At 38.4% G+C, this 23,736-nt stretch overlaps 1 protein-coding gene across 9 annotated transcripts in view; it reads right to left on the bottom strand.

Moving 5' to 3' along the window:
• VRK1 (VRK serine/threonine kinase 1) overlaps window positions 1-23,736 on the bottom strand; it is an 80,489-nt gene that overhangs the window by 9,755 nt on the left and 46,998 nt on the right. For 8 of the 9 annotated variants that reach the window (XM_027521073.1, XM_027521077.1, XM_027521078.1 and 5 more), the window contains 8 exons: window positions 23,651-23,720; window positions 22,679-22,766; window positions 18,558-18,666; window positions 18,346-18,438; window positions 15,863-15,995; window positions 14,954-15,074; window positions 14,598-14,656; window positions 10,782-10,960 (listed from right to left, as the gene is read on the bottom strand). In XM_027521073.1, coding sequence (XP_027376874.1) covers window positions 10,782-10,960; window positions 14,598-14,656; window positions 14,954-15,074; window positions 15,863-15,995; window positions 18,346-18,438; window positions 18,558-18,666; window positions 22,679-22,766; window positions 23,651-23,720 — 852 coding nt within the window. Of the gene's footprint in view, window positions 1-10,206; window positions 10,209-10,781; window positions 10,961-14,597; window positions 14,657-14,953; window positions 15,075-15,862; window positions 15,996-18,345; window positions 18,439-18,557; window positions 18,667-22,678; window positions 22,767-23,650; window positions 23,721-23,736 lie in introns of all 9 variants that reach the window. The other variant, XR_003507362.1, reaches the window with a different exon arrangement.

Below are 23,736 nucleotides of genomic sequence, written 5' to 3'. Positions count from 1 at the left end.
ATGGGAGGTGGGTTAGGAAATGAGTCAGTGACCTAAGTGAAGGGCAGATGAATTTAAAGAATGGTCTAAATGTTATCATACATCAAAGTGATTTATTATTTTAAATGAGTTTGTGTGATAAAGGTTGTGATAAGAGTAACACATGCTGTAATTTCCTACCACAGTAACCTTGATTCTACTGGAAAAGAGGCAGGAACCCCATCGTGTATTTTCTAAGCACCTACTGCTTCCCTGGTAGCTGACCTGCTAAGAATCCGCCTACAATGCAAGAGATCCCGGTCTGATTCCTGGGTTGGGAAGACCCCCTGGAGAAGGGACAGGTTACCCATTCCAATACTCTTGGGCTTCCCTGGTGGCTCAGATGGTAAAGAATCTGCCTGCAATCTGAGAGACCTGGGTTTGATCTCTGGGTTGGGAAGATCCCCGGGAGGAGGGCATGGCAACCCATTCCAGTATTCTTGCCTAGAGAATCCCCAGACAGAGGAGCCTGCGGGCTGCAGTTCATAGGGTCACAAAGAGTCGGACACAACTAAGCGACTAACACTATCACTGATAAGAAGTCATTCAGAGTTCCATAAATGAGTCCAATGTAATCCCACATATATAGAATTTCACTCTGTGAAGTATTAATTCATTTGTAAAGTGACACAGGCAACACAACATGGTCAAACCCTGATTTTCCTTACATGGCTGACAAAATGTGGAATATCTACGTCCTTCACCAGTTCAAGCTACCACACTCTTACGCCATGAAGAATGAAGCACTGCCTGTAATTAGATGAAAATGGTGCAGCAAAGATCATTGCTAACTCATGAGTGAGCAAATAAAACCAATGCATCTGTAAACTGTCAGAATAAACAAACAAGTGGAAACACTGCAACTAGGTAGCAAGCACACGTGATTGCCTGCTCTATGGGCAACACATTTTTTAGCAAAAATTGCTTTCACAAAGTAGGCATAAACGTCCACTTGCTTATCTGGAGTAAACGTGTGTTACTTCTGAGGACCTAGAAACGAGCTGCTTTAGGCACCTACTGTCACCCACACTCCTAGAAAAATACAGCCACTGAGCAGATAAGGAGCTGAAAAACAAGCTGGATCTGGGCACGTGACCTTCAGGAATACTACATGACTGAGAACTTATTCTCATCAAGTAATAAAGGCAATCAAAGCCTGGCAAGATCTCCCAATATAAGCACTTCGGGAAACAGTAAATCCATCTTCCACAGTGTTGGCAACAATGGCTTTTTGAGACTATCATCACTCACATCACAAGCACCACAAATATGATCAAACTCATGATCACTGAACAACTGAGAGCTGTATCCAGACATTCACATTCAACAAGCAAATGTCTAAAGACGCACACATGACAGTACTCTCTTCTGTGCTGGAATTAATATGACCTGAGGCTTCCATCACCTGTACCATTAATGTCAAAACTCCAGCAAAGTCACAGTGCTTCAAGGGCAACTTACAGGGAGAGGCAAATGCATAGCTAGTGATGCTTTAATTGTCTTTAATATTTTATATCTAAAACCACTAGGAGATTTTCAAGTGCCTTGAGTTCCTATGAAGGAAAAAACTATATAAATGCATAATAATAATAATTAATGGTTGTATGGCCCTGAACAATTCATCTAACTTCTGATTTTCACTTTCATCATTTGTAAGCAGATATATCTCATATTAGTGCTGTAAAGTATATGCAAAATAACGTAAAAGTACTGACAGACCGCAGAGTACTACATACATGCTCAAAGGAGACCGAAGGCTGATATAACCAGCGCTGAGCACTATCAAGTCCCCTGGGTAAACTTCAAACTAAGAATTAAAAGCACAAGACTCTGAAGCTGTAATGCTGCAAACTAAAGAGGCCAGTATTTATAAAAATACATATTTCAATGAAAACCAAACCCTCTGTATGTACTGGTGGGGAATTAAACGCTCTACAGGCATTCATGAACAAGTTTCTTAAAACTAAACCAGGCTGCATTAGCATTCCTATTAAAAACAGACTGTCTGACCTCCCCCCACAATGTATCTATGCCACAACATTTCTAATCCTTAAACAACATGGGTGAATGGTGAACACAGAATCCTCTGGCATCAGAAGTCCTCTGCTTTACATCAACTGCCTAGGTCCCTTAGTATCAATCAACAGCTTGAGGGAAGAAAGTTAACTTCAAACTCATTAATTTAACCATTTTTAATATGAGTGAGTTATGGAGCTCTATTTTGTAACCTTTATTTCACAGCAATTATCATCTTGTTTTTGTTGCAAAATCAACTTTTACCCATTCCCCATCATTTACTCTTCCAAACCATCAACTTGAACACACACACTCACCAAGTCAATGTAAGCAAGTCTTCATTCACATCCGCCCGATATACTTCATCACATAAACTGAACTTTAATAATATATGATCTTAGTTGAAGGTGTTGAAAGATTCAAATAAAAATTATTTCATTTGAATCTTTATTTTCCTGACATCAAGACACCAGAAAGACTTGAGAAAATGTACTCAGTGAAACAACAGCATTAATGTTGCAGTTAACATTTACTGATTAATTTATCATGTGTTCAGCACTGGTCTAAGTACTTTCTAAATCTCATTTAATCCACACAACAATCTTACGAGCAAGATAGGCAATATTATTATTTCCACGGAAAGATAACTTTTAAAAAACTCATTATTAAAAATAAATTCACACAAATGTTTAATATAATTCCTAAAAACTAGTCATGATATCACAGAAAAATGGAATCTTGGTCTAATACTGTCTTTTGAGATCCAAGTTTTGAACATATCTTATAAGCATATCTGTTTATTATGTCCAAAAATAAATCTCCCTACATACCGTTCAAAGCACTTATATGATGCCAAATTTCCTTTTCTATCTCTTCCAATAAAAATTAAAACACGGCATGTATGAATAACTGTCTATGAATACAAACTGGTCATGAGGCTGATAAGTGCTATTATTTAAAGTCTTTTAGACTTAAATGCCCAATATCTGCTTTGTCTATTTGCAAAAGGAATGCTTTCCACATGGAAGCTAGAATTCTAAGATACTCAAATTTTGGTTGGCAGTGGTTCTCAGCTATGCCTGCACAACATAATCACCTAAAAATCCTGAGGCCTAGGTCTACTCCCATAGCTTTTGGTTTAATTGGTCTAGGGTGTAAGCCAGGCAATGGAATTTTTAAAAAGCTCCCAGGTGATTTTAATATGCAGTCAAAGAGGCCACCCCCTGCCTTTCATTTGCACCAGAATCATCTGAGGCACCTGTGGTATGGTGCCCTCCCAGATCATAGCATGCAATACACAGCTGGAGACCCCACTGTGAAAGAAAACGCAGTCCTCCCCTCAAAAAGAAAACTTATAAAGTAAACTTGAGGCTTAAAAAAAGTTTTTAACGATTAAAGAAATGAGAATTTTTAAAAAAGAAATAACAAGGCAACCAGATAGCTAATAAGCAGAAAAATAATCATTATAGAATTTGTAACTATACTAGAAATTTCAAAAACCACAGACAGAGCTGACAACTAAATGACATGAAGGAAAGGTCTGGGATGATTACAGATGAGGCAAAAGAAACAGACCAAGAATTAAGTAAGCAGTTAGACATGGAAGATGTGTATATTCTCTACATAGTCAGATGCAACCACAAACATCACTGAGGTAAGTGGAAGAATACCTAAATAAATAAAGAGGTATACCATATTCATGGAACAGAAAAGAATATTGTGAAAATATCAGTTTCCCAAAAGTCAATGCAATCAAAATCCCAGAAGTATTTTTGTGGAAATTAGTAAAATTTATAGGTACAAAGGGCCAAAAACAGAAAGAATCTCATAGAATAACAAAGCTGGAGAACTCAACTATCAAATATTACCACAAAGAAGTAGTTCAAGCAGTGTGGCACTGATACAAACACAGAAGAGCAGGCCGACGGCAGAGAACAGGGCATCTGGAAACACATTCAAGCACGGGTGGCCACCTGAAAACCAGCTTCCTGCTCTAGGGACACCATGATCTTTTCAGTAAATGGTTCAGATCAGCTAGATAACCAGAGGGTAAACAAACACCAATTCACACCATTCACAAAATCAACTTATGTTAAATTACAGACCTAACTGAAAAAGACAAAATAAAATTTCTTGACACAAGAATGATTGTGAACAAAATCTTTCTAGACTAGAATACACAAAGCACTAGCCCTTAACAAACACACACACACCAAAAACCCCTAATTAGGCTTCATTAAAGTTAAGAACTTCTCTTCATCAAAGATGTCATATTAAGAGTGAAAAGAAAAACCAGACTGTATATAAAAAATGTGCAACACATATATTGTGTATATACAAAGTACTTAACTCAGCCAATCAAAGAAAAGCAGACAACTCAGACATATTTTAATGAACCTGAAATGCACTTCACAAAAAAAAGGTTATCAAGACTGATGTGCACATGAAAAGGTGTTCAAAATCAATATTCCCAGGGTATGAAACTAAAACCATCCAGAAATACTAGTGAGCACCTACCGAAGTAGGTAGAATTAACATAATGCAATAAGTAGTGTCAAGAGCAACTGAGACTCTCCTAAGCTGCTGGTCAGAGAGCAGAGCGGATAGAGCCTTGGCAGGATCTGCTGAAGCTATTAAGCATACACAGACCCTACGCCCTGCTAACTCTACTATATACACACCCAACTTGAATTAATTTTATGTGTTTCCTAAAAGAATTTATAAGCGTGTTTTTAACAGTGTAATTGCAATCACCGAAAACTGGAAACAGTGCATATATCCATGAACAGCAGAAGAAACAAACGAATCATGATACAGTCATACAGCAGAGTACTGCATGCGTGCTCAGTCACTTCAGTCGTGTCCGACTCTGCAACCCCATCGACCGTGGTCTGCCAGGCGCCTCTGTCCATGGGATTCTCCAGGCAAGAGTTCTGGAGTGGCTTGCCACTGCCTTCTCCATAACAGAGTACTATACAGGAACAAAAACCAAAAAGACTTCTGCTACTTGCAACAGCACAGAAATTCGAAATACAAATGAATCAAAGACTCAAAAGTATACAAAACACACGGTGGTACTGCTAAGTTTTTTAAAACAGCAAAATGAACTCACGATGTTAGAAGTCATACTGTTGGTTATTCTTAATGAAGGGTAATGGCCGAGAGAGGTTTCAATGAATGATCCACATCTTGATTTAGGAGACATTTAAATGCATGTGTTCACTTCTGTGAAGTTCAAATTTCTCACTTATTTGTGCACTGTGCTGCACAGGTAGAGCTTCCCTTGTGGCTCAGCTATAAAAGAATCCACCCGCAATGCGGGAGACAGACCTGGGTTCGATCCCTGAGTTGCAAAGCTCCCCTGAAGAAGGGAAAGGCTACCCACTCTGGTATTCTGGCCTGGAGAATTCCATGGACTGTATAGTCCATGAGGTCACAAAGAGTCAGATACAACTAACTGACTTTCACTGCACAGATATCATAATTTCACTTATTTTAATGGACTTTAAAAAATTAGGGGCAAAAGATACTTGACAAAATCCAAATAAGACAATATTCAAAGTAAAGAAATCAATAATGGGATTTATTGATATAATGGGATTTATTGATTTATTAAGGACAGAAATGGTATGGATCTAAGAGAAGCAAAAGATATTAAGAAGAGGTGGCAAGAATACACAGAAGAACTATACAAAAAAGATCTTAATGACCCAGATAACCATGACAGTGTGATCACTCACCTAGAGCCAGAGAGACATCTTGGAGTGCAGAGTCAAGTGGGCCTTAGGAAACATCACTATGAACAAAGCTAGGGGAGGTGATAGAATTCCAGCTGAGCTATTTCAAATTCTAAAAGATGATGCTGTGAAAGTGCTGCACACAAAATCCCAGCAAATTTGGACAACTCAGCAGGGGCCACAGGACTGGAAAAGGTCAGTTTTCATTTCAATCCCAAAGAAGGGCAATACCAATAAATGTTCAAACTACTGCACAAATGCACTCATTTCACATGCCAGCAAAGTAATGCTCAAAATTCTCCAAGCTAGGCTTCAACAGTACATGAACTGAGAACTTTCAGATGTGAAAGCTAGATTTAGAAAAGGCAGAGGAAACAGAGATCAAACTGCCAACATCCGTTGGATCATCGAAAAAGCAAGAGAATTCCAGCAGAATATCTACTTCTGCTTCACTGACTATGCTAAAGCCTTTGACTGTGTGGATCACAAGAAACTATGGAAAATTCTTAAAGAGATGGGAATACCAGACTACCTGACCTGCCTCCTGAGAAATCTGTATGCAGGTCAAGAAACAACAGTTAGAACTGGACATGGAACAACAGACTGGTTCCAAATCAGGAAAGGAGTACGTCAAGGCTGTATACTGTCACCCTGTTTATTTAACTTATATGCAGAGCACATCATGAGAAATGCTGGACTGGATGAAGCACAAGCTGGAATCAAGACTGCCAGAAGAAATATCAATAACCACAGATACGCAGATGATACCACTCTTATGGCAGAAAGTGAAGAACTAAGGAGCCTCCTGATGAAAATGAAAGAGAAGAGTGAAAAAGTTGGCTTAAAACCCAACATTTAGAAAACTAAGATCATGGCATCCAGTCCCACCACTTCATGGCAAATAGATGGGCAAACAATGCAAACAGTGAAAGACTTTATTTTCTTGGGCTCCCAAATCACGGCAGATGGTGACTGCAGCCATGAAAAGAAATGACACTTGCTCCTTGGAAGAAAAGCTATCAGAACAAACCTAGACAGCATATTAAAAAGCAGAGACATTACTTTGCTGACAAAGGTCCATCTAGTCAAGGCTATGGTTTTTCCAGTAGTCATGTATGGATGTGAGAGTTGGACTATAAAGAAAGCTAAGCGTGCAAGAATTGATGCTTTTGAACTGTGGTGTTGGAGATGAAATCAGTCAATCCTAAAGGAATCAGTCCTGAATATTCATTGGAAGGACTGATGCTAAAGGTGAAGCTCCAATATTTTGGCCACCTGATGTGAAGAACTGACTCCTTAGAAAAGACTCTGATGCTGGAAAAGACTGAAGACATGAGGAGAAGGGGACAACAGAGGATGAGATGGTTGGATGGCATCACTTAATGGACTTGAGTTTGAGCAAGCTCCGGGAGTTGGTGATGGACAGGGAAGTCTGGCGTGCTGCCATCCATGGGGTTGCAAAGAGTTGGACATGACTGAGCGACTGAACTGAACTGAATGGGATTTATAGGGAAAGAAATTCTTAGTAAACACCAAATCCACTTAGATATAGATTTAAAAGCAAACTACCATTAAAAAACAAAGAAATGTATCAACTGCAACAATCTAAACTTATATAATTAAAATACAGTTTCTGCTATTCTATCATACAAAAACAGCCAGACAGACCTTCACCAAATTTAGATGGTATATTGGAGCAATCTGACTTCAATTATAGGCTACATGGTATAAATTTAATGATGCTGAGGTGTGATCACATCAAAGAGACAGAAGTTGTCCACCAGAGCAGCTGCAGGCCACTGATGGGAGCTGGAAGACCTTTCTTTGCTCTTGTTCAGTCCTCTGTACCATGTTCCAGGCTGAGCGCCAGCAGGAATTTATTTATTATTTATTTAACAATGGTTAATGATTTTTCAGAGGAACTATGGAAAGGTCGACTAGCATCACATAACTTAGAAAAACAAAAAATTGGAAACAGAAAAAAAGGGTACTTGGACATCACTTATAGGGAGCAACAATATATACTGCTTGAAAATAAAAAACTGCAGGCCCATGCTCTAGACCTAGTCAGCAGATCTCCAGGGATGAGACCCAAGAGATTCTAATGAACAGCTCTTTTTGTTGGCTTGGGCAAGCAACTTAATCAAAACCTTATAAAAAAATAGCTAATGGAGGTATTAATGTCTTTTAACTTGCTGAGTTCTTTCCAGTAAATTAAGCTGTTCTTAACCCAGATGGGACAGGGAGAAATTCTTTAAGGACAGAACTACATGTTATTGATCCCTGTAGCCCCGGGGACCTAGCCTAGATCAGGTACATAAATTAGACCCCACACATAATTGCTGAAAGGTGAGTTAAGAGTACACAGTGAATCCAGTAACTGTTGCAACTATACCTACAGATTCTAAGTGCCAGTTCTAATCAACAGTTGAAATTTTTGGCTGCAGTATTTTTTAAGGAGAAACTAATACTTAGTATCTTTCTACTTCAGCTTTATGTCAAACCAAAATTCTGTGCTTTAAATAATACCCTTAGGTTACCGAGACCAAAACCAGTTACAAGTGGATACATTCATATTTCACTACACTTTCCAAATTTACTGTACCACAATCAAGCATGGCTGTAAAATACTAGATAGAAGCCTTGCTTCATTTTACTGCTGACCAATTCTTATAGGTTTAAAAAAACAAACAAACAACTCTTATCTCTTAGGAATATAAAGAGAAATATACATTGAATTGATTAAACTCATCTCTTTCAGAGATTTGCTGCTGCTGCTGCTAAGTCGCTTCAGTCACGTCCAACTCTGTGCAACCCCATAGATGGCAGCCCACCAGGCTCCTCTGTCCCTGGGATTCTCCAGGCAAGAACACTGGAGTGGGCTGCCACTGCCTTCTCTGTCAGAGATTTGAGTGTCGTAAATACAAAGAATGTACACTTTAAGTTTTTTAAAAAATTATGACAAAGGAAAAGAATAAAGAATAAATATGCAATTATAAGGATTAATACAGCTTCTATGACGAAGCATTATACTCAGCTCTGAAATTCTGAAAACCAGAGCAAAAAAAAAAGAGGAATTTCAACACATGTTCCTAAAAAAGAGATGGAATATACTAATTTCTCAGAAAAGAAAGCTTTCTCTTGTTGGAAGTCCTCAGACTCAAAAGTTGGATGAAGCTCTGCTTTTATCTGTTTTAGATGTGGTATATTTACAATTTATTTGAAGAAAGTGTTCTGATGCTTAAAAACAAAAACTAACTCTTTCACTTTACAAATAAAAAACAAAAGGCTAACAAAATCAACAATTAATCTACAGTTAAATGCCGAACAAGCAGCTTCAGGATCTTACCTAATCTTAACTTTGATTAATTTCTTTTCAATACAAAAACAGTCTTGTGCCAGTTTTGAGATGGGAAAAAAAAGGGCAGCAAACCAATGAAGGAAACCTAACAGTTCAGCTTTTTATTCATGTTCTTCCCCTAAATGAAGCTTTATACATGTAGGGGATGATCTAACAAGAAATTTCCAGCTTTCTGAACTATCCAAGGACACAAGAGAATTATAAGGTCACAGATGTTAGCTCTGCAGCAGACTGACCTATTTAGCTGTGAAGTCAGCCAACCTGGGGAAACAAAATTTTCTCTAGCATGTAGTTACAAACAACAGTGATTTGCACAGGGAAGGGAGATGGCACTGGACAAGTTCTCAGGACTACAGAGATCTTTATTTTTCAATCAGCAAAATTTTAGAGCAAAACACTACAGAAGCCAGCTATAAATATTAATGCACAAAAATCTGTCCTGAGCAGGATGTGAGCTATATGTTTATACATATATGCAAATTCTAAGTTTACCACCTTCCTGAAGAATTCTACTCAGCCTTCAATTTATCCTCTTCACATAAAACTGGATATGTTTTTCCTCATGGTTGTTGACCACAAAAATGGAATAAGGTACAATTAAGACAAAACTTATGAAAGCAAGAAGATGTATATATAGATGCATATGTATAATTCCAAATTCTGTGATGAAATTATAAAGAAATCTACTATTAGCCAAAAAAGTCAAATTAATGATCCAATTTCAAAATTCCTATCTCCTCTGAAATTAAAAAAATTATGAAAAACTTTTAATATGCTGTTTATTCTAAAGGGAGAAAATCTGTTTTTAACTCTTTATCTCATAGTTTGGAATATGAGACTTTCAAAAAGTCTACTGGAATTTTACAGAGTTAATGACAATTAAAAGTCAATAATGTAAAAACATATTTTTCTTCTAAAAGTAGTCTTCCTTTTTCATATAAAAGCAACACAATTTCAGATTAAAAAAGGAAAAAGTTAACCAATAATTATGAAAAATAACCAGTAAGATAATGTATACCTTAAAATCTGAATTTTAAAGTGATACCAGGGGTTATGTACAAGTCTGTACAATACTTCTACCATAGGTTTATTATTTAACATTTCTTTCCAAAAAATTAATCTTCTTATATACAGATATACAACTTTATGAAGTGACATTTCTGTAAAGAGCAAAATAATGTTTAAATGGGAAATATACCACACCAACAAATAAGGAAACTTTCAAATGCGATTTTCAAATGATAATTTTTCAAAACCAATTTTCAAATGGCAAATACGTGGGACCACACCAATGAACAAGGAAAAAGTGAAACACAGGATCAACCGAAAAGGGTGACATGGGAGAAAAGGACACACAGAATGTGAACTGAGCGCCCCACCCAAATTGCTCTGCCAGATACTAGTATCCCAAGTTAGACTTGTTCAGGGAATTTCTTAACTTGCTACCGGACATAAGAAACACATACTCATTTTTCTAAAACCCTCTATGTATTTTTCCATATCACAAAGGTTTGCTTTTACGTAATGATGATAAATATTTGACTGCAGAGCAATCTGCTATTTTCTTTACTGAGCTACTGATTTACTTGCCTATATTTGTTGCAAACAGTCACAGGAAACCCAAAGGAAAATTCAATAACAAAACTCACTTTTGCCACTGGTTTTGCTTTCAAACTTCCATTCTCCACAACAGTGAGGTCCAGCTTGCCATCATCCTTACTTCCTATAGCTTTCAGTCCTTGCAAAAGAATATCTCGTAACTTTTGATAAAGAGGTTTTTCGACATAATCCAGTAATTTCACTGTTTCCATGTACTTAGCAATTTCATCTAAAAGAATAACACAATTATTTTGTAGTTTTTATAATAAATACAACATATTTACCTCTTCTAAGAAAATGATCCACAATTATAGTAACATTAGAATGCAAATATATAGCTTGTTAAATATGTCTTTCTATCACGTCTTCATTGGAAGTATGCTTCTGAATTCAGGAATTGTCAGATAAGTCAAATAAAAAAATGTATTTTTAGATACAATGCAAAAAACGTCTTTTAATTCTGACAATAAGAAAGAAGACAAGCTTAACATTTAAATATATATAAAAACAATTACTAATAGAATTTTAAAGCTACTTTTTAAAAGGACCTAAAATAAATGTTATGAAGTAAAATGTGCTTAAGTACAATAAATATCATAGCCAGAATTTTTTTTTTGCCACAGAAGCCATTAGTTCTAGAGAAGACAGCTGCATTTTTTGGGTAAATGAAAAATAAAACATGAAAATCAGGTTGAAAAAAGAAACACAAGGAAGCCCTGATTGTCCCATAAAAGAGAAAAACCAACTTATGAATGATAAAAGGTCTACTGGACACTGAGGCAGAACCAAACCCATAAAAAGAAATCTTACTAGTCAAGATCAGCACCTCTCAACACCCATCTAAAAATCCATCTTGGGGTTAATGACTCATACATATATATGCCCAGTTCAGCCTTTCCACTGACCTCCAGACTTGTATACCCACTGACTTCCACTGACTCATATACTGGCTGTGTAACTGGCATCTCACATGCCAACCAAATCCAAAATCCTGACCAACCCCTAAAACCTGCTCACCCTGCGTTTTTTCTGTCTGAATTATAGAAAATCCCGTTCTCCCAGTTCTTCAAATCCTCCTCCCACATTCAATAAATCAAGACATTATGTCAGTGCTACACACGCATTCATTCATTCATTCATTCAGACATTTTAAGTACCTACCACATGTCAAGCATGATTCTAAATACTTAGGTACGTGAGAAAAAAGAAACAAAAATCCTTCCTTTCAACTTTCTTAATCTGATAAAGGGGATCTACAGAAAACCAAAAGCAAACGTCACCAAGTGTGATAAAACACTGGACTTCCCTTCTGAGAGAAGAAAACAGCAAGGAAGCCCATCTGTACCGTTTCCATGCTGCCTGAAAGTCCTGCAGTTTTTAGCCAGTGCAGTAAGGCAAGAAAAGAAACAGACAGCACTGAGTGGAATGGAAGATGCAAAACGGTTTATTCACAACATGAGTGCACGTAGAAAAGCCTAAGAAATCTATTAAAAAACTTCTAACCAATATGTAAAGTTAACAAGATCATAGGATATAAAGTATTTAAAAATCTTTCTATACACTAGCAACAAGCATTTAGAAAAGTAATAAAAACATACCATATACAATAGTATCAAAAAGCATCAAATACCTACAAACAAATATAATGAAAAGATGGGCAAGATTTTTTCCAAATGGAAACTATAAAACACAGGTCAGAGAAACTGACACCAAATTAAATGAAAGCCATAAAGTATCAATTATATAAAGATGCCAATGCTCCCCAATTAGTCCACAGAGTCCCTGCGATTCCACTCAAAATTTCAGCATGTTACAGAGGGAGAGGACATGTGTGGAACTGACAAGGTGATTCTAAAATGTACAAATATACAAAGGATCATGCAAAACAGCAAAGTCAAGTTTAAAGAAGAAAAAGTGCCAGAGGACTTAAACTATCAGAGAAAGCTATAGTAATTAAGACAGTGTGCCCCAAGAACAGAAAAAAAAAAACAACTACTATGAAAGAGCCCAGAAACAGACTCACAGATTCGCACATGATTGAACACAAAGGTGCCATCACAGAGCAAGGCTGGTCTTTTCAAGAAAGGCTGCTGTTAACAGTGTGAACTATGCGAGGTGATAGCAGTGCTAAATCATGCTCATCGTTCTCCAGTCTACATGTACCGGCAGATCTCAGACGACACCGCGGGTTAGCTCCAGACCGCCACAATAAAGCAAGTATCACAATAAAGCAAGTCACCTGTTCTGGTTTCCCGGTGCATTGAAAAGTGATGTCTAATACTGTAGTCTATTATGTGTGAAATAACACAATGTCTAAAAAAACATGCATACCTTAACTAAAAAAACACTTTATTGCTAAAAAGTGCCCACCATTATCTGAGCTTTCAGTGAGTCATAATTGTTTGCAATAATAATATCATTGATCACAAATCACCATAAGAAGTATAATAATAATAAAAAAGCTTAAAATATTGTGGGAGTTACCACAATGTTTGACACAGACAGGAAGTGAGCAAATGCTGTTGGAAAAATCAGCACCAACAGATTTACTCGACATAGGCTGCCACAAACCTTCAATTAGTAGGAAAAGCAACACATCTGCAAAGTGCGATAAAGTGAATCGCTATAAAATGAGGTATGCCTACATAGCAAATCATCACATTATAGAATTATATTTGTCAATTATTCCTCAATAAAGTTAAAAAATAAAAACATTTTAAAAATGTTAACAATGGGAATGAATTTCATAAATGCAGTATTGAATGAAAGAAAAAGAACGCCACCAGAAACTAGAACGTTAAAAATCCCTGCCCTCGTGAAATTATCTGTTTAGTTCACTCTATGATTCCATTTCCATATAGTTCAAAGAGAAATCCTTGATGTTGGAAGTTGTGCTAGTGATTCATTAGGCCAGAGGGAAAGGCTGGTGACTGGGAGAAGGCAACAGGGAGCAAATCTGAAAAAGCAGTAACACTCCATTTCCAGATGTGGTTGACAGACTGCAAATTTAAAGAGCTTAAGCTCACACAGTAGACCTCCCTGGAGACAACTGAGCAAAGGCTTGAAAAGATCTAAATATATCCAGACTGACCACTGCTCACACCTGCACTGCTACTTCCCTTGCTCGGATTATGGCAGGAGGCTTCTAACTAGCTCCTGTTTGTACCTGGCCTTGCCTCCTTAGCAGTCGATCTTCAAGACAGGAGCTGGAGAGACTTCCCTTAAAGACAGACAGTTCACATCCCTCCTTTCCTCCACACTTCATGCACTCTTGCTCAAAGTAAAAGCCAAAGCCCATGATGGCCTAGATGCAGGCATCAGCAGGCACTCAGGTCCTTCCGCATGGACACGTTCCTCCCCAGAGCTCACTCCATCTCCTTCCCACAGCTGCTCAAATGGCACCTCCACAGGAGGACCGTCCCAGGCCACCCTAGTTACAGTAACAACCCACCCATCTCTTCAATTCCATTTCCTGTGTTTGTTGTTTTTGCCACAGTACTAACCATGCAATAAACTGTGCAATTTACTCCTTTACTGTCTACCTTTCCCAACTAGAGCTTCACAAGGACAGGAGTTTTTATTTATTTTGATCCCTAGTGCCTAGGAGAGTCTGAGGCACAAAATAGAACCTCAACTAAGAAAACAGCTGCATTACTGAATGAAATTTGGTTCCTTGACTGAAAGCGCTGAATAACAAGTGAGTAAGGCCCACCTGTGGAAAGACCAACGTGAGCAGGCCCCAGTGAGACGCTTACACTTAACAATACCGAAGCTCTTACATTAAGCGTTGTTAGTCTATGGACCTCAGGAGCTTTCTCCTCTCAGAAAATAAAATCCTTATGAACACTGAAGAAGTCTTTTCTTACCCGGCTTGTTTTTCTCAGGAAAACACTTGTCCATCAAACTCGCAATATTTTCTCTGTATCTGTTAAAAATTAAAAGAATGAGTCATTGTTTGATGCTTGATGCCATGGAAAGTTATTAATACTTAGTAACAGTAAATAGCACATTAAGCAGCACTGTGCTACATCCTAAATACACTTACGAACATTCTTCTCAAATAAATTCAACAAAAAGAAACCCAAGGAATCTTACTGTTAAACAAGCCCTTTCTTATTTCTACATTAGTGTCCGTTAAAGCAATAGTCCTCGTAAAGAAGTTCTGACCGAACATCTGCCTCATCATTTTGCCCGAAATAATTTACTGTAAGTTTTCCTTTACCTAATTTTGGAATCTCTAACGTAGTTAGGATCTTTCAAATTATCTTCCCACGGCAGATGGCCACTAAGCCACTGGATCATGCAATAACCAAGGATTTCCAAGTCACCGCGTCTTGATGGTGCTGTGAAACAAAAGAAGCAGATTCAGCACAGTGAAATGATGTTTAAGGCAGAATTTCAGGTATATCTAAAGCAATAAGGTAAAAAGAGTCAACCCTATGGTCTTCTTTTTCATCATACAATCTTGACTCCATTTTGAAAAAAAAACACCGAATACTGGGCAGTATCAAAGAACTCATTTACCTCCAACTAATAATTTACTTTATAACCCAAACTGGCAAAACTCTACAGTTTCAAACTGAGACTACTAGTCTACGAAATAAATTATAAAGCAATGACACATTTAACAGTGCCCTTGGAAAATGTGAAGATATTAAAAATGCTGCAAGGTATTAAGAGGCCCAGAGAACAGGGGGTTTTAGCTCCTCCACAGTGTTGGACACAGAAAAAAAAGAAACGATGGCTGAGGAAACAGGCCAGCTGAATGGGTGACAAAGTAAGTCTACTGGTTACAAAGTTGTAGCTGCATAAGAAAACACAAACCTTTATGGAGGAAAGCCCCCAGCATTCCAATTAAGCTAAAGAAAAGCAAAAGAGGCCTCATTGCAGCTGACTGCACTACTTCGCCACCGACCCGTCACGACCTCGGAAGGGTGAGAGGAAGATGGAGAGAACAGAGGTGCCCTGTCCCTCAAATGCAGGAGCTTAAGCTCTCTCTCCTTCCCCCGCCCTATCCTGCCTCTTCAGTTCTGATCCGTCTGCTTATCTACTGGTGCAGCATGAAAAGCCGCGCAGGGGTTCAACGGAAAGCACTGGTGCTGCAGCTCTAGTTCAGGTGCCTCAGACGTACCCACGCCATTGTGCGCGTCGATGCTGGTGAATTCAACTGTGCCATCATGACATCTTTTGGGGTCTTCTTTGTATTCCTTATGAGTCCCTTCTGGGCAGTATCGATAAGCAAGGCCATAGTCTACCAAGTACACCTACAAATGTCCAAGCACCAAGATAAATTAAAGCCTGTAAAGCTCAGAAACAGAATGCTGTCACTGGAGGGCAGATTCACCCACAAAGCCACACTATGACACCCCACGTTTGATCCAACACGCGAACAACATCAAGTACTTAATTGTGAAATACCTTTTATTTAAAGAAAAACATTAAATGACCTACGTAGCTACAGTGAAGGTAATACCACCTGACTTCCTTACGCAAGTATGTGCTTTACTTGTAATAATCTTGTCTCCTCAATTTGAGCAAGGATCATAAATCATACACTTTTTCTTATGGCATCGAAAACAAAACTGAGCAGAGTAAACCATCAATACTTGTTGCGATACAACTGCCACACGCTGAGTGCAAGTGCTAACTCAGCTGGCACATGGCGTGTTAGCTTTTCCTCTCTTTACTTATAGAATAACCAAGTATCGATTCACTTCATAAAAATATTTTCAAGATTATAATGATGACCTGAAGATCTTTTAGATGAGGCTCTTGGGTACATTTAAATAGTATATGTTAAAGTCAAGTCTTCATAATTAAAACTAAATTTTAATATAATGTATACACATATCTATGGGAATATACATGTACATCTGATTAGCATACAAAGCTAATAAATTTGGCTTTCCTCTGTCCCAGAGCCACATATTACATCTCCAACTCCAGGTAACTGTCTTGCAGATGTATGCATCTGGTCACAGGAGGGAAGTGAAGTAAAAATATGGGTCTGGATTGAGCACATACATCTAATACTAAAAAAATTATCCCATCCAAAGCATATGCCCAAAGGATAGCCAAGCTGCAAAAATATTTCCACCTGAACAAAAGGCAGCATGTTTTAGTCAACTGTAAAAAGAAATTATATTTGTATTTATTAACATAAGTCTGGTCTACTTCAATTAACGGAATCCTTACCATTCAGGTTCTTAGCTGTGTATTGTTTGCTTGCTTATTTTTAACCTAAATGCAAATAAAGTAAGCTGCCTGGAAATTCTGTGGCTGCCTTTAGGACTTCTCCATTAGCCTGCTCTAACCAGCAACTTCCTTCTGTGGTACCTACATAGCTCCTTACAGCCACCATAACAGAGAGAGGGAAGGGGAGGACAGGAAAAGAAAGGGGAGCCAAAGGAGAAAGGGAAAGCTAAGCAAGAGGAAGTCAAAGTCAGGCCTAAGACAAAGAAGAAAAAAGTACAGTATACTGACTCAACACACCTAAAGTGCCCAAGTGTCCCTTTCTTATACAAGCTCAAGTTAAGAAGTGAGAATACACATAAAACGGATTAAACACAGAGGCCCAACTATGTGCTGGAGAAGACTTCAACTTCAACTTCAACTAAACCTGTGCTGGAGAAGACTCTTGAGAGTCCCTTGCAGTGCAAGGAGACCCAACCAGTCCATCCTAAAGGACATCAGTCCTGGGTGTTCATTGGAAGGACTGATGTTGAAGCTGAAACTCCAATACTTTGACCACCTCATGTGAAGAGCTGACTCACTAGAAAAGACCCTGATGCTGGGAGTGATTGGGGGCAGGAGGAGAAGGGGACGACAGAGGATGAGATGGTTGGATGGCATCACCAACTCTATGGACGTGGGTTTGGGTGGACTCCAGGAGCTGGTGATGGACAGGGAGGCCTGGTGTGCTGCGGGTTATGGGGTCGCAAAGAGTCGGACACGACTGAGCGACTGAACTGAACTGAAACCTGACTTTTACCAAAATCATGGAGTCAGCTTCAGGAAAATTATAAACCCCTCTAACTCCAACTAAATTGACCCAAATAAAGGTATAATAACATCAGCCTTTCTATTTTCCTTAAAAAGTAAAAATTATAAAGTGAATGTAATAAGCTTAAAAAAATGCATATTTCAATTCCAAACCCTATACAAATTTAGACAGCTAAGATATTTCTGTAAACCAGTTGATTTCAATAATCAACATGTTAAAGACCAAATTTTCCAAGTAACAGAACACTTACATTTGATGGATTTCTTGAACAAAGGAAATAAAAAAAACGACAAAGCAGACAGGCAAACATAATTCATTGGTGCACTATGTAATTTTAAGCTTCCACCCCCAAATAGCTATTTGAAATTCATTTTGTATCACAAGTACTTCTTCTGAATATTATTTAGGGCAAAATAGCCAACTTGATAAAGTGCCAACAAATCGCATCAAAAATGTAGAATGTTAACTAGATAAAAGTGTCAAGAAGAAATATTATTATTACCATATCTACTTCAAAAAGTAAAACTTCTGCATGGGTTCAAAAGTTCATAGCAACTGTATTTGTTTTCAAACAACAGGTTAAACAGTAGAAATTAAAGTTATAAAACTACCTGGTCAGGATTCTTGTAGCTGAGAAGAAGATTTGAGGCCTTGATATCTCCGTGTACATACTCATGCTCATGAATATATTCCAGAATATCCAGCTATGAAAGCATCATATACAATAAATTAATGCAGTACCTGACACCAACCAGCAGAGGACCAAGCGTCAACACAACTAGCCTTTACTGGATTAAAAACGAGAAGAATGTAGCTCACATACAATTCTTAAGCTTAGCTGCAAGACAGTTTTCCGAGAAAATCTTTTGGCATTTGCTTCATATATTTTCTGAAGGTCACTCCCAAAGCGATCTATTATCATAAATCTGTAACTAAAGACAAACAAGAAAAGTCAATGAACAGAATGTAACTCAGGAAAACCTACTTTGCCATGACTACTCTCCTTTCAAAGTAATTTTTTTCAAGGCAATGTTTAGTAAGAAAGTAAAAAGTGAAAGGAAAGAAAGACATCTGAAATTAGTTCTTCCAATGAAAAATCTCAAGAGCTGCAAGGGCTGTACTGGTTTTGCCTTTTATCTTAGGGGCCTCCTGGTCTCAACAAGTTACGTGAGACAACATTCATTGCAAGGAAAAAACACCCACAGAAAGAAGACAACAGACACTTTACAGTAAAGATAATAAAATAATCTGAGTAAGGCTGATATCACTGATTTTTGTCATAGTTAAAGTTAATTTATACTTCTGGATATCAGCTTCCTGTCTGTGACTGTTCTCTATTTTTAAGGGACATTTTAGCAGTATTAACATTCTGTTAAAATCAAGACTGTCAAGAGATGCTGTAACAAAAGCTAAATGCAATAAAACTGCTTAAATGGTATAAAAGAATTGTATACTAAGTACTCGACAGACAAGATTTGGGGAATAGTAAATGTACCAGAAAAACATAGAGATTTTCAGTTTTGCCACAAAACCAACTGTCACCTTGGCCAAGTCACATTTCTTGGTTGGGCCCCAATCTGCATAGGTGTCGAACAAGCCAGTAGGGCCTCGCGCTTTCTAAGGTCTTTTCCAGCACCCAAACTCCACGACTCAATAACCATACATATGTTTCTGTACGCTGTGCATACAGCGTACTTCAGGGCACTGAAAAGCATCACCTAGTCGCAGTGACATGGTTCATCTTTTGCTCTGTGAACCACTTTTATCTTTATAGTTTTCCAAATTCTGAGCTGTCTAGTTAAACCACTCGATAAATCAATAAAAAACCAAGATGTATCAAACACTCAAAATGAAGCTATTTTCTAATGGGAAAAAGATTAATAATCACTGTAACAACAACAGCTGGCATTTACTGAAATAGGAGAATGGCCCTATTCTAAGCACTTTAGATGTATTAATGTCAGTGCATTTAAACCTCCCATCACCCTGATGAGGTAGGCACCCCCAGGAGCCCCATTTTACAGCAGAAGAAAACTAATCATTGGTCATTTGTCCTCTAGGAAGTGGTAAATTCACATTTTTGACCATCACACTAAATATATCAAAATAAATAAACATAAGTAGGACACAAAAATCTTACATATTTTAGGTTTCTAAGATAAAAATACAGTATGACAATTCTATAGGAAAAAGGAAGAGCTAACAGTTAAAAGGCAATATGCCAAATAAAAAATCCAAGATTCTACCTATTCTTGAACTGGAAAAGAATTAGAGATCCTTCTAAACATCTTTTAATAAAAGAATTAACATTTATAGAGGCAAAGTTATTTGTCCAAAGTCATGTAATTAGTCAGTGGCAAAATGTCTTAATTTTTCTAAGACCTTCAGTACCCCGACCTCAAACATAATAAAGAGGGAACACTGATGCTGACTTCCTGATTTCCTCTGTACAATAGGTTTTGAGAGGTTGAGGGAGGAAACCAAGGACTCACGGATGTGTTTGTTTTTACAAATGAGTGATATGATTGTGTAATTATTATAAAATAACGTGTAGGTAATGAAAAAATACAGCCTCTGCTGACACTCTGAAAGGGAGCTGAAGCACACGGAGTTTAATTCTACTGGAGATCTATTAACACATCACAGGACGTGGAGCTCTGTTTTTATTCACAGATCACCCCACCACTACTCTCAACAATTCCTCCCTCTTCTCACCATGTCTGAACTACCCACATCAAATGAAGCAAGATTCTGTCTACTGCACAGAAATCTACCACGTTCTTCCACAAAATTATTTCTACCAGAGCACTAAAAGAAAAGCTACTTCCAAGTAACTTCTCTAAAGTAAAACCACTGGTGTATACTTTCCTAGGGACTTGAATACAACAATGCAAATAATGGGAATCTATAAACCAGCATAAATGATTTAATAATGAAAGCAGCCAACATTTTTACGAGCCTAACACTGTGCTAAGCACTATATTCACATCACTTCAGATGAGTTACAGGAGGAAGTAAGGATTTCTGGCAGGGGAGGAGGGCGGGAAGGAGTCTTACTTTTTTTTTTTACTTTTCTAAGAACTAAAATGATTATTTCTTAAGAGCTTCAACCTAAAAAGTAAATCATTACCTTACGGGTGATGTACCTTCCCATTCAGAAGATATCTGCAGCCAACTCTACGTCACAAAAGACACGGGCTCAGTGGTAAGGTCACCAGGAGTCAATGGGGGGTCAGCTGTACGTCAGACGTGTCTGTTCCTTGAGTAAGCACCTGCAGTAGCTTCCAGCCACCTATCGCACACAGGCTCCAAACAGCCCTTTCTCCCGTGTCTTCATTACCTGCCTCAGCCTCTTTCTCCAAGTCATTTCCTTCTCTTTCTCATGTGTGTGCAATCACCCTTTCTTTGTTAAAGACAGATGGCCACGAGGCCACCCCGAAGGCCAGAAGCCTACTCTGCCCGTGTTCAGGTCATTCCCCGCTTGAGATGCTATTCCTTGTCTACAGTGCTTTTCTAAACCAGCAGTTCTTAATATTTAAGGGATTAAAGACCCCCTTGAGAGTAAAGCTAACATGTACACATTCTAACAGCTTTACATTTAATACTCTTTATTATGTGGGTAGGTGTTACTCTGCTTCACAGATGTGGTAACGGAGACAAGGAGTAACGTACCCAGTCACACACATTTTAAGGGGCAAAGCACAGATTTGAAACCAAGTGTCTGTGTCTAGTCTGCTCTATACTATTTCTCTAAAAAATTTCATGAAAACTACAGAAACTTGTCCCAAAAAAACTATAACAAAATACTATCTGGCCATTCCCCGGAGTTGCTGGGCTCCCTGGGTTCCAGGATCAGAACTTCCCAGTGCAGAGCGCTGGCCGCCCACCAGCAGCTCCTCTAATCTCCATCTTGTCCGGCGGAGCCCCGCTCGGGTTCAGGCTCTCTGTCCTCTCCCCTGTCTCATCGCTGTGACCACTCTGCCCTTGCCAGTGGCTGGTTTAAGAATGAGCACTGATAAAACTCCAACAAAGAAAACATGGAGGAATGCCGGGCACAAGACCCCTGGGAATGGTTTCCCTGCCAGGAAACTGAAACTCATGCGAAGCAACCGTATTTTCTGCTGTGGGGGACTGTCTGCATGTGAAGTCTAGAAATGGGCAGTCACCGTGAGACTGCACAATGGAGAATTAACAGAGAACAAAGCCAAGATAAAGGAACCGGGGCACCTGATGGTGACTTAAAGAGAGCTGAGTCAGTTTTATCTTTACCTGCAGCTGAGAGCATCCTAACCAGTACATCCCAGTTCCAACCAAAACGACTCTCCGAATCTCAGCTACCAGCACTGCTGAATGACACTCTATTCATTCAATCAAATATTTTTTAAAGTGTCAATTATGCATCAAAAGCATTGGAGGTTTCCTCCAACTCAACTCTGCCAACAATGTCCTCTCCTCTCTGAATTCCTAAGACACACACGAGGCAGAATCCCACAATTTGGCACTTAAACTGGTCTCTGGTTGTTTCAAACAACTTTGCTTTTCTCATCAGCTAGACTGAAACCTCATCAAGGCGGGCAGATTATGCTGATGTCTCTAACAGGAAATGCCATGTTGAAGCCCGAGGGCTCCCTTTGACATAAGCAACATGAGGTTTTCTCTTTGCTTATTCATTATTAAGGGGAAAAAACAAAAAACAAAAACACAGGCACTTTTGGCTTTGTGTTCCTACTCGTCAGCTGGGTTCCAGGCAGCTGCTACCACTTGGGACAAGCCCCCCAGACGAGAGAGAACACTGTGTTCATCTCGGCAGGAGACACTCCACACAACCCAGGTGAAGGCTGAGCAGTACTGCAGGTAGGTGCTCAGTACATAACTCTTGACTAATCAAACTGAACAATAAATGCTCAAAATGGGAGGAGAAAAACAAAACACACATGTTTTTACCTTTTTCCATTTTTGTCATGTAGACCAGACCCCCAATACTTAGGGACACCCAGGTACTTCAGTTTATGGGTACGGATCCATTTTTGAACTACAAGTTAAAACACATGCTTGTGATTTCAGTTTTGTTATACATAAGCAGGTTTTTATATCTTCAAGAACAGAATGCGTAAGATTCCACCTTAATTCACAAAAAATAAGTGAACAGTACATAATAACCAATAAATGAAAAGTACTTTACAACTGAAACATTTTTATCAACCTACAAAATTGTGCTATCCTGCCCTAAATGTTGTCTTAAAATGAAAAATCTGCAAAAGACATTTTTTTTTAAAGTCAAACCACAGTACTGCCATTAAGATTAATATCTCCAATTACCTAAGTGTTTACTTGTTTCCACAGAGTCTTACTTTTTGCCTCATTCTAAAGGTCCTCAGCCAGGAAATCAAGCTCGAGGAGAGACAGAGCCTCTAGAAAGATTCTCAAACCCAATACCAGCCTACCAGGAGACTCCCTGGATCTGAGAGGGTATGGGACAGGGGAAGGGGACAGGAGGACAGGCAGGATCGGGGCAGTGGGAAGAGACCTTGCCCTCTCCCTTGGCGGTCTGTTCTAGTTCCTCGTGACGGCAACCCTGCAAGTCATGGTCTCCAGAACTTAGGAAAACACTCAAAAGAAGGTTTGGAGATCCCTGAGCCATTCTCATGGGTTAGGGCTAACTCTCAGTTTTTAACACTATGTCCTAAATCATATATTATTTATTAACTCTGTATTATCAACATAAGTGAAATCTTATCATAGCAAATCCATTAAGAGATCAAAATTCTTTCACACAAATCTCAATAAATACAATCTGTAAAGTAAAAAATAACAAAACCATACTGCTCTCATCTTGGCTTAAAACAAAAAACAAAGCCAGCGGTCACTTTAAAAGCGCACACACACGTGTACTGTATTGGGTACTGTGTTTCTTACTTTGTTCTGGTTTGGCAGCTCGCTGGTAGAACTTTAATTCAGTAAAAAGAGGTCCATTATCACTGGGTTCCTTAAAATAAAAGAGT

The sequence above is a fragment of the Bos indicus x Bos taurus genome, chromosome 21 (assembly GCF_003369695.1).
Source record: "Bos indicus x Bos taurus breed Angus x Brahman F1 hybrid chromosome 21, Bos_hybrid_MaternalHap_v2.0, whole genome shotgun sequence".
Lineage (NCBI taxonomy): Eukaryota > Metazoa > Chordata > Mammalia > Artiodactyla > Bovidae > Bos > Bos indicus x Bos taurus.
The sequence above is the reverse complement of the archived record's forward strand: the minus strand, read 5'-3'. Positions and strand labels throughout refer to the sequence as shown.